We start from the raw sequence: 14,943 nt of genomic DNA, 5'->3' as shown, positions 1-14,943 counted from the left end.
CCTTAAAAAAAAAAAAAAAAAAAAAAAAAAAAAAAAAAAAATCATCCATCAATTGATCGACTGTGTGTGGCCACAGCTTTAACTTTCAACTTAATATTCTGTCCTCAAACTTCAAGTAAACCTGAGTAAGAAACTTACCGTCAGAGTAATCTTAACGGTGCCGGCAAATTCCGCCTTGGCCAAATCCGGATCCACATGAACTTCGTAACCCGTCGGCTTCAGGTCCGTAGGTAGCCGAAATTTGGTCATCACGGGGACTGCCCCAGTTTCGCCGTCTTTCAACTGAGCTCCGAACAGTCGATCGTCGAACGGGATGGCCGAAATGTGGCCGATCACGACCGCCAGAAGGAGACAGCCGAAAACTGGTTTCATTTTTTCGGAATCCGGATCCACATGAACTTCGTAACCCGTCGGCTTCAGGTCCGTAGGTAGCCGAAATTTGGTCATCACGGGGACTGCCCCAGTTTCACCGTCTTTCAACTGAGCTCCGAACAGTCGATCGTCGAACGGGATGGCCGAAATGCGGCCGATCGCGACCGCCAGAAGGAGACAACCGAAAACTGGTTTCATTTTTTTCGATCACGGGGAAAAGCCGAAACTAGTCGAAAATTATCGAACTGAAATTACCTAGCTCCTATAGGTACAATACAAAGAAATTAAAAATCACTAATGTGTTTTGTTTATTATTTGGTTAGGTCTCTATTTGAATTGATTTGATTCACTAGTCGAAAATTATCGAACTGAAATTACCTAGCTCCTATAGGTACAATACAAAGAAATTAAAAATCACTAATGTGTTTTGTTTATTTAGTTAGGTCTCTATCTGAATAAAATTGATTTGATTTTTAGGAAGGTATTTATTTACCTTAGATTTATTTTTTCAAAACACGATTAGGTCCCTACAAACATTTTGATCAACTGATATTTGGACTAAAAAGTTTAATTAGAAAAGTTCTCTTTCCAAAAGAAAAAAAAATACACTCTTGGAACTTATTTTTTTACTAACTTTTTTTTTCTTTCGATAACTGACGAAACTGTTTTCCGGTTTAAATTCGGTTTAATGCGGCAACTGATGAAGATCGCTACAAGTATGACAGTCACAAGATGAATGTCGCCTTAGAGCCTTAGACGGTTCTGAACAGACAACAATATTCAAGAGGTTTCGCAAAACCTTAGCTTTGGTTCTCACTGCCTGTTCTGTACCTTGGAGCTGGTTCCCGTTCCTACTTGTTTTTTTTTGTTTTTGTTTCAAATCGGCTTTACTCCTTAAAACATCCGATTACATTACCTTCCTTCCTAATTCCTAAAGGATGAGGAAAGTAAAAATCGGCTTTACTCCTTAAAACATCCGATTACATTACCTTCCTTCCTAATTCCTAAAGGATGAGGAAAGTAAAAATCGGCTTTACTCCTTAAAACATCCGATTACATTACCTTCCTTCCTAATTCCTAAAGGATGAGGAAAGTAAAAATCGGCTTTACTCCTTAAAACATCCGATTACATTACCTTCCTTCCTAATTCCTAAAGGATGAGGAAAGTAAAAATCGGCTTTACTCCTTAAAACATCCGATTACATTACCTTCCTTCCTAATTCCTAAAGGATGAGGAAAGTAAAAATCGGCTTTACTCCTTAAAACATCCGATTACATTACCTTCCTTCCTAATTCCTAAAGGATGAGGAAAGTAAAAATCGGCTTTACTCCTTAAAACATCCGATTACATTACCTTCCTTCCTAATTCCTAAAGGATGAGGAAAGTAAAAATCGGCTTTACTCCTTAAAACATCCGATTACATTACCTTCCTTCCTAATTCCTAAAGGATGAGGAAAGTAAAAATCGGCTTTACTCCTTAAAACATCCGATTACATTACCTTCCTTCCTAATTCCTAAAGGATGAGGAAAGTAAAAATCGGCTTTACTCCTTAAAACATCCGATTACATTACCTTCCTTCCTAATTCCTAAAGGATGAGGAAAGTAAAAATCGGCTTTACTCCTTAAAACATCCGATTACATTACCTTCCTTCCTAATTCCTAAAGGATGAGGAAAGTAAAAATCGGCTTTACTCCTTAAAACATCCGATTACATTACCTTCCTTCCTAATTCCTAAAGGATGAGGAAAGTAAAAATCGGCTTTACTCCTTAAAACATCCGATTACATTACCTTCCTTCCTAATTCCTAAAGGATGAGGAAAGTAAAAATCGGCTTTACTCCTTAAAACATCCGATTACATTACCTTCCTTCCTAATTCCTAAAGGATGAGGAAAGTAAAAATCGGCTTTACTCCTTAAAACATCCGATTACATTACCTTCCTTCCTAATTCCTAAAGGATGAGGAAAGTAAAAATCGGCTTTACTCCTTAAAACATCCGATTACATTACCTTCCTTCCTAATTCCTAAAGGATGAGGAAAGTAAAAATCGGCTTTACTCCTTAAAACATCCGATTACATTACCTTCCTTCCTAATTCCTAAAGGATGAGGAAAGTAAAAATCGGCTTTACTCCTTAAAACATCCGATTACATTACCTTCCTTCCTAATTCCTAAAGGATGAGGAAAGTAAAAATCGGCTTTACTCCTTAAAACATCCGATTACATTACCTTCCTTCCTAATTCCTAAAGGATGAGGAAAGTAAAAATCGGCTTTACTCCTTAAAACATCCGATTACATTACTTTCCTTCCCATAGGAAAAGGAAAGTAAAAGTCGATTTGAGTTAAGGAGTTTGACAGGGATTCAAGATGCGTTGACACTACAATCCCGAATTTGATAGTATGGCTTACAGTCCTTTTTAGTCCCGAATCTTACACCAAGTTATCAAATTATTGTGGACTTATATTACCGACATTGACAGTAAGTCACTAAAATGGGGAGTTTTCAGACCTTCACAGTTCCGGATTTAAGTAGGGTTTCAAGGATCGAAGGAGAGAAGAGACACTTGTCTTGCCGATAACAGAATGATATTGCCTGATACGAATGGGCGGCTTAAGTACAAACCTACAAACCCACCACATATGTGTAGGTTAGTACCTATAGTTACCTAGGTACACTCGTACCTCATAATACCTTTTATGTCAATAGGGGAAAATGAAAAACAGATCGCTTTTTTTGTTTTACAAAATTATAATTAGGTATACGAAAAAAACAGATCGCTTTTTTTGTTTTACAAAATTATAATTATAATATTGTAAAACAAAAAAGCGATCTGTTTTTCATTTTCCCCTATTGATTTTAATTTGTTTTACCAAGTGTTGTGTATACCCTTGATAGTTCTAACTTTTTAATACCTTTTATGTACCTACACTCTAAAGAGTCTACAGTTAGTAGGTAGGTACGTACGTATTTCGTACTTATGGGTATAAGATCAGTTTAACTCCAAACACAAAAAGCCCACTCCGAGGCTTTAGGCTTAAGTGTAGGGGAAACAGCCCCAAAGGATGCATTAAAAGGAAATAATTTTACGGCGGTTTTTATAATCGTCCCTCAGAAGGGGTGGTTGAGATAGGTGCTGCGGTTGGCGGTATTTTGACCGTTTTTTGGCGGTTTTCAGCTATACCGACTAAACGGTTAGAGATATTATACCTAAAATTTTAGGGAACAATTAGGATAAGGAAAGTCGTGTGATGCTCACACCAGATTTTTTTATAATCGTCCCTCAGAAGGGACAGTATGACTGAAAGGGTTAAGCTTATACGTTACAGTTAGCTATATCTACCTACCAATTTTCTGTCCAAACTTTCCGTTCCGCGTTACGTCGTAGAGTTGTAGACGCTATCTGTCCGTTGTCGATAGCGTTCTCGGTTCGTTCTTGGAACGGCTGGTTTTCTCCTGGTCTCTCTTCGATTTCGGCACGATAAGACCTTCTTTGTTACAGTTCTCTCTATCCTGATCATCTGCAGACGTTCTTGGAAAAGAGGGTTCTTCTATATCTATCCTGTATCTCCCCTTCTCTCTTCGATTTCCGGACGATAAGACCTCCATTGTTACAAATGTTAAAATACCCTCTGTCAAACTTCTAATAATAATCGAGCCACCAAAATAACCCCTCGTCTACCCTTTATTCTGTTGACAAGTATCTAGAGTGATTGAGGTGACAAAGTGTAGGTATACTATCTCCTGATAAGCTAAGCAAACAGCCCAAAATATCTATACACCGAACTAAAAAAGATAAAATAAATATCGTCAAGGGAGTAAGTATCTCAATAGATTTTTAGATTTTTTTTACAATGTATTAGGATTTAGGTTAGGCACCATTGGTGGCGGATCGGTGGTGTAGTGGTCTAGGCGCTCGACTGGTAAACAGGAGGGCGTGGGTTCAATCCCAGCCGAGGTATGGACTTTTATCCTCAATATAATTTGAGAATTTGACCACAATAATAGTAGTAGCCTACTGCTGGAGTAAAGGGACTTTTCAGTCCTATGCGAGCAGTATAAATAAGCACTATTATTATTATTATTATTATAAAGGACCCTTTCTATCCTATATCCTATCCGAAAAGTATAAATAAACACTCATTTTATTCTCCGTTCCAGGGTGCCCGAATCATCAAGTCCTCACACTTTGAGTTGGACTACTTACTGGGGAGGAAGATCACATTTGTTTGTTTGGCTCAGGGGTACCCGCGACCTCAGATAACTTTCTTATCGTCCCGAAATCGAAGAGAGAAGGAAGACAGGATAGGAGAAAGCCAGCCGTTCGAGAACGAACATTATCCCATCAGGACAAAATCCGCCCCGGGCGGGAATCGAACCCGCGGCCTAGCGCTTACAAGGCACTACCAACTAAGCTAACTAGGCTGGCTAATGGTTACTTGTCAACTGTTGCATTCAACGTATTTTCGCCGCTCGCTGACTAAATTTACGATTTTTCTCCAAAAGGTTTAATATAGGGAACTAGGTATCGGATAAAATCCGCCCCGGGCGGGAATCGAACCCGCGGCCTAGCGCTTACAAGGCAGCTGGCAGACGCACTACCAACTAAGCTAACTAGGCTGGCTAATGGTTACTTGTCAACTGGTGCATTCAACGTATTTTCGCCGCTCGCCGACTAAATTTACGATTTTTCTCCAAAAGGTTTAATATAGGGAACTAGGTATTACCTACTGTTAAGGTCTTATCGTGCCGAAAGCGAAGAGAGAATGAAGACAAAATAGGTGAAAGCCAGCCACCTGCGAACGAACCTTCTTCTGTGTTTAGGATAACATCCGCCACGGGCGGAAATCGAACCCGCGCCCTAGCGCTTACAAGGCAGATGCGCTACCTTCCAAGTTAACTAGGATGAGGTGGGGGGGGGGACTTTATGAATGCACTGTATATCGAAAAGCGTCACAAACCCTTGTGATACCTGCCAAATAGATATGGCTTATCGGTGCTGAGCGACACAAATATTATAGCGAGCACTACATATTGCCTATAGCGAGCGCTACATTATGAATCACGAGGTGTCAATAAGAGGGGCGATAGGGCTGCGAATGGCCAAGTTTAGGGAGTCATGATTCATGAACAGTTAAGTTGGATGGAAGAGAATGACTCATAGATCCCGCTCCTCAGTTGGAATTTGAATGAAATGTCTGGTGTTTACTCATTTGTAGATTGTAAAAAATCTGGTTTTTATTATTCTTTAAATTCCATTGTTCTGTTAAAAAAAAAATCCAATCTTCTTCTTCTGTTCCATATTCTACTGACGTTAGCAATCATGGTGACTAATTCATTTCTGTCTTAGGAAAAGCGCTAGGCCGCGGGTTCGATTCCCGCCCGGGACGGATTTTGTACTGATGGGATACAGGAGGATAGGAAGAGAATTGAGTCCGGATAATGTAATTGAGGAAATCTTGAAGTGTCGTGAAAATTGGGAAATATATGTGGGGATGACCAGGAAAATGATAAGGATTAAGGAGGCAGACGGTAGATTAAGAGCACAACAATAATAAAAGAGAATGAAAAGCACCGCACTTGAAGAGTAATGTCTTCGTTTCCGAGTGCGGTAATAGCTTAAAAAAAATAATAATAATAATAATAATAAAAAAATACTCACTGTGGAGGAGAGGGTATAAAGGGGGGGGGGGACAGGGTTTCTCAACAACGATAAATTCAAAGATCAGAGGGTAATAAAATTGGAAGCTTTTTCTTCTAGGGTATCGTCTCTCTTATTGAAGATAAACAAAGTAAAGTTCCACTTGGTTCAGGTGTATGCAGTATGCTCCAACTTCCAATTCTACTGACGAGGAATTAGAATCTTTCTATGTTAACTTGCACTCCTATCCTGTCTTCCTTCTCTCTTCGATTTCGGGACGATAAGACCCTAGCAGTTACAGTTCCCTCTGTCAAACCTCTTGAAAAAAATCTGTCTTAGGCTGCTTGAAAAGGATCGGGAGTATTTTTTGTTGAACCATATATTATTAGGGATATTTTTTTTTTTTTGTCTAAATCTGGTGAATCCGGATTCTTTTGGACAAGAAACGTGTCTTCAAAATACGAATTCAGTGAATGGGATTTTCACATTTTCAAATCCGTTGAATCCGAATTTGATTTTTGTTGAACCATATATTATAAGGGATATTTTTTTTTGTCTAAATCTGGTGAATCCGGATTCTTTCGGACAAGAAACGTGTTTTCAAAATACGAATTCAGTGAATGGGATTTTCACATTTTCAAATCCGTTGAATCCGAATTTTTAACTTGCAAGAAGCTTTAGATAGGAGTAAGGATTTAGGAAAGAAGTACTGCATGGGAGATTTTAATTCCAAGGTGGGAAAGCGTTACACACACTGTAGAATACACATTGTAGCAGGTTAAATATAGCAAACATCAGAATTGGATAGGATAAGTAAGGAAGTTTTATATGTAGTTCCCTTATTTACCATATATTATGTATTGTTTATTTCTTATTCTTCTAAATAAACAGGGCTCTGACCCTTGCTTTATATATATAAAAAAAGGTAGGAAAGCGTAAAAGAGAGAAGTGATTAGGAGAATACAGTTTTGGAGAAAGGACCAAAAGGGGTGAGTACTTGATTACATCAGAATTGGATAGGATAAGTAAGGAAGTTTTATATATAGTTCCCTTATTTACCATATATTATGTATTGTTTATTTCTTATTCTTCTAAATCTAAATAAACAGGGCTCTGACCCTTGCTTTATATATATAAAAAAGGTAGGAAAGCGTAAAAGAGAGAAATGATTAGGAGAATACGGTTTTGGAGAAAGGACCAAAAGGGGTGAGTACTTGATTGGATTTGCTAATGTACTGATTTTGTATTATTATGTCATTTATATTTAAAAAGTTTTATATGTTCTAAACCTAAAATACAAATAAAGGCTCATTACCTACATTACATTATATTACAATACTTACTGCCTCCACGACCTCCACTATAAGGGGCACCTCCACTCCTCCCTCCTCCTCCTCCTCCCCGCATAGGTCCTCCTCCAAAGCTCTGCTGATATCCACCTCCAAAGCCACCACCTCCTTGTCCCCCCCAGGCAGAGTTACCACCCCAACCACCGCCAGAGTTACCACCCCAACCACCGCCAGAGTTACCACCCCAGCCACCTCCGGAATTACCACCCCAACCACCCCCGGAGTTACCACCCCAGCTGGAGCCTCCTTGGTCCCATGGCCCTGGGCCACCACCTGTGGGGGAAGAAAATATGGCAGGAGTTAGGGTGTGGTAGATAATTAGCAGAATGTGATAAGGCAGTGCTTCTCAAAGTTGTTGCCACCACAACACACTTCTCAAGACTCCATCTTTCCCACCCCAGCTGGAGCCTCCTTGGTCCCATGGCCCTGGGCCACCACCTGTGGGGGAAGAAAATATGGCAGGAGTTAGGGTGTGGTAGACAATAAGCAGAATGTGATAAGGCAGTGCTTCTCAAAGTTGTTGCCACCACAACACACTTCTCAAGACTCCATCTTTTAGTGGCATACAGTTTGAGAAGCACTGTGATGAAATATTTCAATGAGTTATTTTCTGGAGCTCTTGTGTTGATCCAGTGCTAAAGTAGTAAGGATGGTGCCTCTTCTCGATCATTTTCTGATGAAGGACACACTTCACCAGGTAAATTTTTTATTTGATTTTAGTAGAGTGTAACTTTGTTTAAATACTCAATTTAAATCTTACATATTCTTGAGAGTTTATTGGAATGGTTGTTAAATTAATTAGAATTGGACTTAGATAAAGTAAGTCTAACTAGGTACTCAATTTAAGTAAGATTTAGAACACTGTGGGATGATCAAAAATTAAAGTTATTCAACCAATCAGAATGTGGCAAGACTGTGTAATATGCCCCTCCCTATAATAAACACAAAAGAAATCTCACCTCCCCAGCCACCTCCACCATTGTTACCCCATGGATCACCGCCTCCCTGATTCCCACCGAAGCCTCCTCTTGTCTTCAGCTTGGCCATTTCCTCTTTGGATAGTGCTTTCTTCACGTCAACCTTCTTACCTTTCACCAGGTGGGTGCCTTTCACTGAAGAAAAGAAACCAGTTAGAATATACCTTGTTTATCCTGCTGGAATAGGACTAAAAAGTCCATTTACCCAGGTAGTCTAACTGAACAGAATCCAACATTTCATGGTCACTGAAGAAAAGAAACCAGTTAGAATATACCTTGTTTATCCTGCTGGAATAGGACTAAAAAGTCCATTTACCCAGGTAGTCTAACTAAACAGAATCCAACATTTCATGGGTAAAATACATGGTATGATTCAAATTAATAAATAAGGGATATAGCTACAAAGGTGTTAAAAAAAAAAACCTACACCCACTTTTAAGAATTATTCTTTAGCACTCATATTGCTTTATTTTATACTATATGACAAATACTCACAACAAGCTTTGTCAACAGGATCATAATCATTGTACTCCACAAATCCAAATCCACGCTTCTTTCCTGTTTCTTTCTCTGTCACTAAAGCAACCGATGTGACTTCACCAAACTGACCAAAGTACTCTTTCAAATCTTCTTCGGTGATGTCATCTCTAAGAGAACCAACAAACAACTTTTTCACTGTTGCTCCAGCTTCGGGCCTGTTGATTTCCTGTAAAAATAAGTCATATTACTTAATGGTAAGTAGATCAAAAAGAAAATTAGTTTTTAAACTCAAAGAAACGTTTTACAGAATTATAACTTTTTTCTATGCTGTAATGTGGTAATGTTGTGATTCTAAGAGAACCAACAAACAACTTTTTCACTGTTGCTCCAGCTTCGGGCCTGTTGATTTCCTGTAAAAATAAGTCATATTACTTAATGTTAAGTAGATCAAAAAGAAAATTAGTTTTTAAACTCAAAGAAACGTTTTACAGAATTATAACTTTTTCTATGCTGTAATGTGGTAATGTTGTGACTGTATTTAACATAACTGATTCAGACATTTTTGAGTGCCACTCAATACTTACAGTTCTGGGCACAGCTCTTTTTGGTTCCACCACTTTTGAGTCAATTGTGTGGGGTCTAGCAGCTTGGGCATCATCAACCATGTGTGCTGACGAGTAAGTAATGAATCCAAAGCCTCTGGACTTTTTGGTTTGGGGGTCTTTCATGACAACTACATCGACAACATCTCCCCATGCTTCAAAGTGGCTTTTCAATGTTTCACTCGATGTACGGTAGTCCAAGCCTCCAATGAACAGTTTTCTCAGATGTTCAGGTTCTTTCTGGAAGTGAAAATGAGTGAAAGGGACATTTTTTAGTGCTATATGAGCAATTTGAACATTTTTAATCCTGGAAATACTGATTGACAAAATAAATTTGTCTCTGGGCATGTTCAAAGTTCAAACTCTCTTAATAAGAACCAAGCCCTGATTTTTTAGTGCTATATGAGCAATTTGAACATTTTTAATCCTGGAAATACTGATTGACAAAATAAATTTGTCTCTGGGCATGTTCAAACTCTCTTAATAAGAACCAAGCCCTCTTAATAAGAACCCTCAATAATTCATGATGATACCTACACAAAATCCTCAAATAAAATTCACTTAGGTCAATGACCCCTCTCTGAGTATAAATTTGTTGAGCTCCTTTGTTCAAAGAACACTGTTGAGTGTTTGTGTACCTATTTGTGTTTCTGTGAAGGTTACCTACCGACCAAACTAGAGCCCACCCTCAATAATTCATGATGATACCTACACAAAATCCTCAAATAAAATTCACTTAGGTCAATGACCCCTCTCTGAGTATAAATTTGTTTAGCTCCTTTGTTCAAAGAACACTGTTGAGTGTTTGTGTATTTGTGTTTCTGTGAAGGTTACCTACCGACCAAGCTAGAGCCTTGATTTTTGTAGCTTGATTATTGGAAATTCAAGTAGGTAATATCTTGGATTCTTGGGTGAACTTTCTACTTTAACAGTAGATAATTTTGCAAAGTACTTCACTTACCATTTTGACTGATTTTATGTGGTCCTGTCCAAGAGATTGGTGATATATGAAATTCCTGAGGTTAAAATGATAAAAAGGCTTATTGTAAGGCTAATCAGTTAGCGATTAAAAAAAAAAATGATTTTACTGTAATCTGTAATTTAAAAATCAAATGCATGGAAGATTTTAAAAATTTGAAGAAGAAAGAAAGCTAAAATTTGAAGAAGAAAGCTAAAAACTAAAAACTAAAAAATAAACAGTGTTGCCAGACTGGTCAGCTGAGATTACCATACAATTTTACTGAAAATACCGTACTTTACCGTATGCCACTTTTGTAAAGTCGTACATTTTTGCATAGTACGGCGCAGAATGCGTTGAGATGAGAGGTTTTCAGAGGTTTTTTGTCAGACTTGACAGCGTTGTAGAGACTTTTATCAGAGTCAGAGCGCGGGATTATTTAAATTATTTAAAAATTTCAAAAAGTCAAAAATAGTCAAAATAAAAAGTTTGGCTTTGGCCTTTGGCACTTTTGGCAGGAAGGTTAGCCAGATCATCCTGGAGGACATTCCCGGTTCCTGGAAAATCCCTTTTTAATTTTCCAGGATGAGCTTCCTGCAGAAAGTGTTTAGCAATGTACACACCATGATAAAGTCCTCACTCAGTCCTGTGATTCAACAGTCTAGTTTCATTTCAAAACCGATACTCTTTTCTAACAGTTTCCTTGCTCCATGTCTTCAGCCATGTAAGTAGTCAATATGTTGAATCTAGTAATAGATGCCAGCCTCAGTGACATTTTGCCTGGTAAACAGAGGAGTGCAAGTTCAATCCCATGTGAGGCTTAGAATTTAATGTGTGAGGCATGTTACTATATTGAGGTTATATTTAAAACAGAGACAAAACTAGGTCCCTATCATTTTCAAGTTGAAATTTTGACAAAAACCCTTCAGAAAAAGATGGTGTTATATTTCAACAGCTTGATTTATCTCACAATCCAATATGTACCAATGATTTTTCACCTTTTACAGTGTGGGTCCGTGAGAAGACCAAAACCCTCTGGGACATGCACATGAAAGGCCCACATTACAAGAAGAGACCACCTCGTCAGCCACTGCTTGGAAAACCGTTTGCCAAGGGTGTTGTTCTTAATTTTAAAGTCCCTAAATTTTTGTTTTTTTTTTTTTTTTTTTTTTTCTGAACAACCATAAACGTCTCTTTGTATACACCCAAGATTTTCAATATGAGAACAAATTTCAAATCCTTAATTTAATTTACGTTTTTCCTCTATATTTCAGGCAAAGAAATGGTCGCCTACATACCTGGTGAAGGCCATAATCTACAGGAACACAACATTGTCCTGTGCAAGGTTGGCCGAGTCAAGGATCTACCCGGAGTGAAAATCAAATGTGTACGAGGAGTGTATGATCTGCCACATGTGGTCAAGAAGACCCAATTGACCCCAGGCAAATAAACCAATAGGGTTTGCATTTAATGTGTAACCTAGGAGTGAAGGAACTTGTAGATTAAAACCCATCTTAGAGGTATTTTATATTCACTTGGGGAAATTCTCCTCCCAAAGGCAAAAGCCCAATGGGACCAATAAAGGAATGATCCAATTTCAATGTGTTCAACATTTTTGATAAGTAAGATAAGTTTCATAAAAATATGAATAACCATTTTGAGAACATACCTAGGTACTTACATTAAAAAAATGTTGAGTGAAAATTTCACCACCATTCCATTTGGTCAAAAATACTGAACATATCTACTAAATACTGGGGTTTACCAACTCGTGATTGAGATGAAACAAGAATTTCCCTACCTTTAATACCCAGGTCAACCTCGGATTAAACTCAATCCTCAGACAATCTTGGTGGTAAAACTCGAGCACAAGGATAACACTTCTTGAATGAAGGAATGATTAATTGAAGACTCGGTAAGTCGGTGACTTTGAGAAGGTCTATTCCAACTATTGGGCCAGCCACTTATTATCAGGTAGATCTGATCAGGTGTTAGGTATACCTGATTACCTGATAGTGTGTGTCCTCATCAGGTATCAGGCAGACCCTGACATTCGGACCTTTTCAGCCGTACCTGTCAAGTCTACTTGATAGTGTGTGTGCTTATCAGGTATCAGGTCTACCTGATAGTGTGTGTGATCATCAGGTGTCAGGTACACCTGATAGTGTGTGTGATCATCAGGTGTCAGGTCTATCTGATAGTGAATGGCTGGCTTTAGACGCTATGGAAACGATTACGACTTCAACTTTGTACCAGTTTTCCAGGGATGACGACTAATGAAGTAATAACTCACCTATCCCGTACCACAATGGATATATTATTGACAGGACAATTCCTCAGTAACGCATGAACCTGATGCATGTTGGATCCAGCTACAGTCTTCCCGTTCACCTGCAGTTCCAGTCTCCATGAAATTCCCTGACTTTTCCCGGTTTTCCCGGTTTTCCAGTCTGGTAGACACCCTGAAGTAGGTACCTGCCTAGGTATATCCCTTTGGTTAATTATAATTAGCATTTAGCAATAATAATATCCTACCTGATCCAAACACACCAGTCTCCTCACAATAGCCGTTGCTCTCTAGCGCCCCTGGTGTCAGTTTAGTTAAACTCCTCAGTACATCCTCAGCCTCACATTCCACCACATCAGCTGCCATTATGTCCGAATCTGAAATAGTAATTTCTACTTTAATGGAGCCGTTGCAAATGGGTACAAATTATAAATAAATGGTCGATTCGTGTGTAAAAAGTGGGAAAAAATCCAAATCTGAGGTCAAAACTCCGAAAAAATAACACTGTCAAAGGTCGAAAATTCAATTTTTATTTTCCGTTCTAATGAAAGAGTTCAAATATGTGTGACGTCAGACTTTACGCAGTTGTTTTTTTCGTCCGTTAGGTAGCGCCATAATGCAAGCGCGCTAGCGGGGGAGCAGAAAGAACTGCGCAGAAACGTATGCGCACAAACACATTAATGCGTTGCCTGCGAGGGAGCTTTGCTCGGGACATTTGATGTGACGTCATCGCCTACGGGAGCGTATGCCGTGACGTCAAAGTTCACGATTTACCGGTATTTTTTAAATCGATTTATCTCGGGATCTAGAAGTTGTAGAAGAAAAAGAAAAAAATCCGTTGGTCCTCATTTTTCCTGCTCTATGACTTTGAAACATCACCCAAGTAAGCGCAACTGATCTATCCTAATGGAAACTATCTATGAATTAACTATAGGGTGTTAAATAGAAATAAGGTAAGGGAAAATACTAATAGAGGGTGGATCAGGGAAGGGAAAACATTAATACAGGGTGGATCAGTGAGGAAACTTAGACACGATTAAAAAGTGGAGCAAAATAAATTAGTAAATTATAATAGAAAAAATAATAAAAAATACATTAATAAATAATAATATGGCAAAATTAGATTTAGGAATGGTTAACATGAAAAAATAATATCCAGATAATATAAAATCAATCATGAAAAAATATAATAAAATTAAAGCAATAAGATAAGTGAAAGAAAAATCTTTGGCATTGAAACAAGTGGATTTTTTTTAGTACCTAATTTGAAAGATGAAAATAAAATGAGATTTCTCAACCTTAGTAGTAAACTACAGTAGAATAAAACTTAATAATTAGAACAAAATAATATTCTCAATATCAAATATTCCATCATGAAAAAATATAATAAAATTAAAGCAATAAGTGAAAGAAAAATCTTTGGCATTGAAACAAGTGGACTTTTTTTAGTACCTAACTTGAAAGATGAAAATAAAATGAGATTTCTCAACCTTAGTAGTAAACTACAGTAGAATAAAACTTAATAGTTAGAATGAAATAATATTCTCAATATCAAATATTCTATATTAGATATTGAGAATTTTGAGCATTACATAATAATGTTGGAATGCGTTCTACATAGAATAATTTACAATTAAATCAGGACTAGGTAGATATTGAGAATTTTGAGCATTACATAATAATGTTGGAATGCGTTCTACATAGAATAATTTACAATTAAATCAGGACTAGGAAAAAATATGTGCGTAGTGCTCACAGTAAAATAAAATAATTATGATTAATAATCGAATCGAAAATAAGAATTTGTTGTATGTAGATGTACAATGGTAAACATTTTTTTTCTTTTCTCAGTAAAAAAAAAGACCATTTAAATTGATTCACATAAATAAAAATAGAGAGATTTGAAATGAGGAACAGAAAACGACCATGGTCATGGAAAAATCAAATAACCTAATTAACATTATAATTATCTTTCAACTAGGTACCTAATCGTTTACAGTCAAAATTGATTCCATAGGATCGATCTAAAAATACAAAATGTCCACATTGTATTTCTAAATAATAATTGAAAATACTAAATTGACTACCATATTTTTTTTTAAGAAAAATTTCTAATCTATGATTCAGGAATCATTAGGGATTTAGGAATGTGAATAATATTGTTATTTACGTACGCAAATGATTGACCCTTAGGTCTACCAATGTCTACCATAAAATAATAATGAAAAAATACTAATGACTCGTGTACATTATGTAAAGATCATGCCCACAATTATT

At 37.4% G+C, this 14,943-nt stretch overlaps 4 protein-coding genes across 4 annotated transcripts in view; 2 read left to right on the top strand and 2 right to left on the bottom strand.

Annotated features, from left to right (window-relative positions):
• Positions 1–720, bottom strand: part of LOC103520611 — a 10,514-nt gene extending 9,794 nt beyond the window's left edge. Inside the window, exon 1 of the mRNA XM_008485710.2 lies at positions 139–720. Within this exon, the coding sequence (XP_008483932.1) occupies positions 139–570 (432 nt within the window). The 5' untranslated portion in view covers positions 571–720. The remainder of the gene's footprint in view (positions 1–138) is intronic.
• Positions 721–7,356: 6,636 nt separating this feature from the next.
• On the bottom strand, positions 7,357–10,582 carry LOC103520609 (heterogeneous nuclear ribonucleoprotein A1, A2/B1 homolog; the record flags this gene model as incomplete). The annotated part of the gene is given in 5 exon segments (XM_026831652.1): positions 7,357–7,635; positions 8,322–8,474; positions 8,835–9,045; positions 9,404–9,661; positions 10,383–10,582. Coding segments are annotated over 5 exon segments (904 nt in total), but the record flags the coding sequence as incomplete, so codon positions are not given.
• On the top strand, positions 7,889–11,628 carry LOC103520610. The gene is made up of 4 exons (XM_017448564.2): positions 7,889–8,059; positions 10,964–11,103; positions 11,387–11,514; positions 11,590–11,628. Exons 2-4 carry the CDS (start codon positions 10,965–10,967, stop codon positions 11,626–11,628), a joined length of 306 nt encoding a protein of 101 aa, XP_017304053.1. The 5' UTR covers positions 7,889–8,059; position 10,964.
• A 12-nt stretch (positions 11,629–11,640) lies between these two features.
• On the top strand, positions 11,641–12,165 carry LOC108253858 (40S ribosomal protein S12, mitochondrial-like). The gene has a single exon (XM_017448565.2). It carries the CDS (start codon positions 11,662–11,664, stop codon positions 11,827–11,829), a length of 168 nt encoding a protein of 55 aa, XP_017304054.1. The 5' UTR covers positions 11,641–11,661; the 3' UTR covers positions 11,830–12,165.
• The last annotated feature ends 2,778 nt before the right edge of the window (positions 12,166–14,943 follow it).

This window comes from Diaphorina citri, unplaced genomic scaffold (assembly GCF_000475195.1).
Source record: "Diaphorina citri unplaced genomic scaffold, Diaci psyllid genome assembly version 1.1 scaffold3831, whole genome shotgun sequence".
In the NCBI taxonomy this organism is placed as follows: Eukaryota; Metazoa; Arthropoda; class Insecta; order Hemiptera; family Psyllidae; genus Diaphorina; species Diaphorina citri.
This window is presented reverse-complemented; position numbering and strand designations above follow the sequence as displayed.

Excerpts from the sequence above, each read along its gene's own strand:
- LOC103520610 (XM_017448564.2), top strand. The coding sequence starts at position 10,965 with ATGAGCTTCCTGCAGAAAGTGTTTAGCAATGTACACACCATGATAAAG. Across the intron at positions 11,104-11,386 it reads TGCTCCATGTCTTCAGCCAT|TGTGGGTCCGTGAGAAGACC; the intron begins GTAAGTAGTCAA and ends CACCTTTTACAG. Across the intron at positions 11,515-11,589 it reads GTGTTGTTCTTAATTTTAAA|ATTTTCAATATGAGAACAAA; the intron begins GTCCCTAAATTT and ends TATACACCCAAG.
- LOC108253858 (XM_017448565.2), top strand. The coding sequence starts at position 11,662 with ATGGTCGCCTACATACCTGGTGAAGGCCATAATCTACAGGAACACAAC.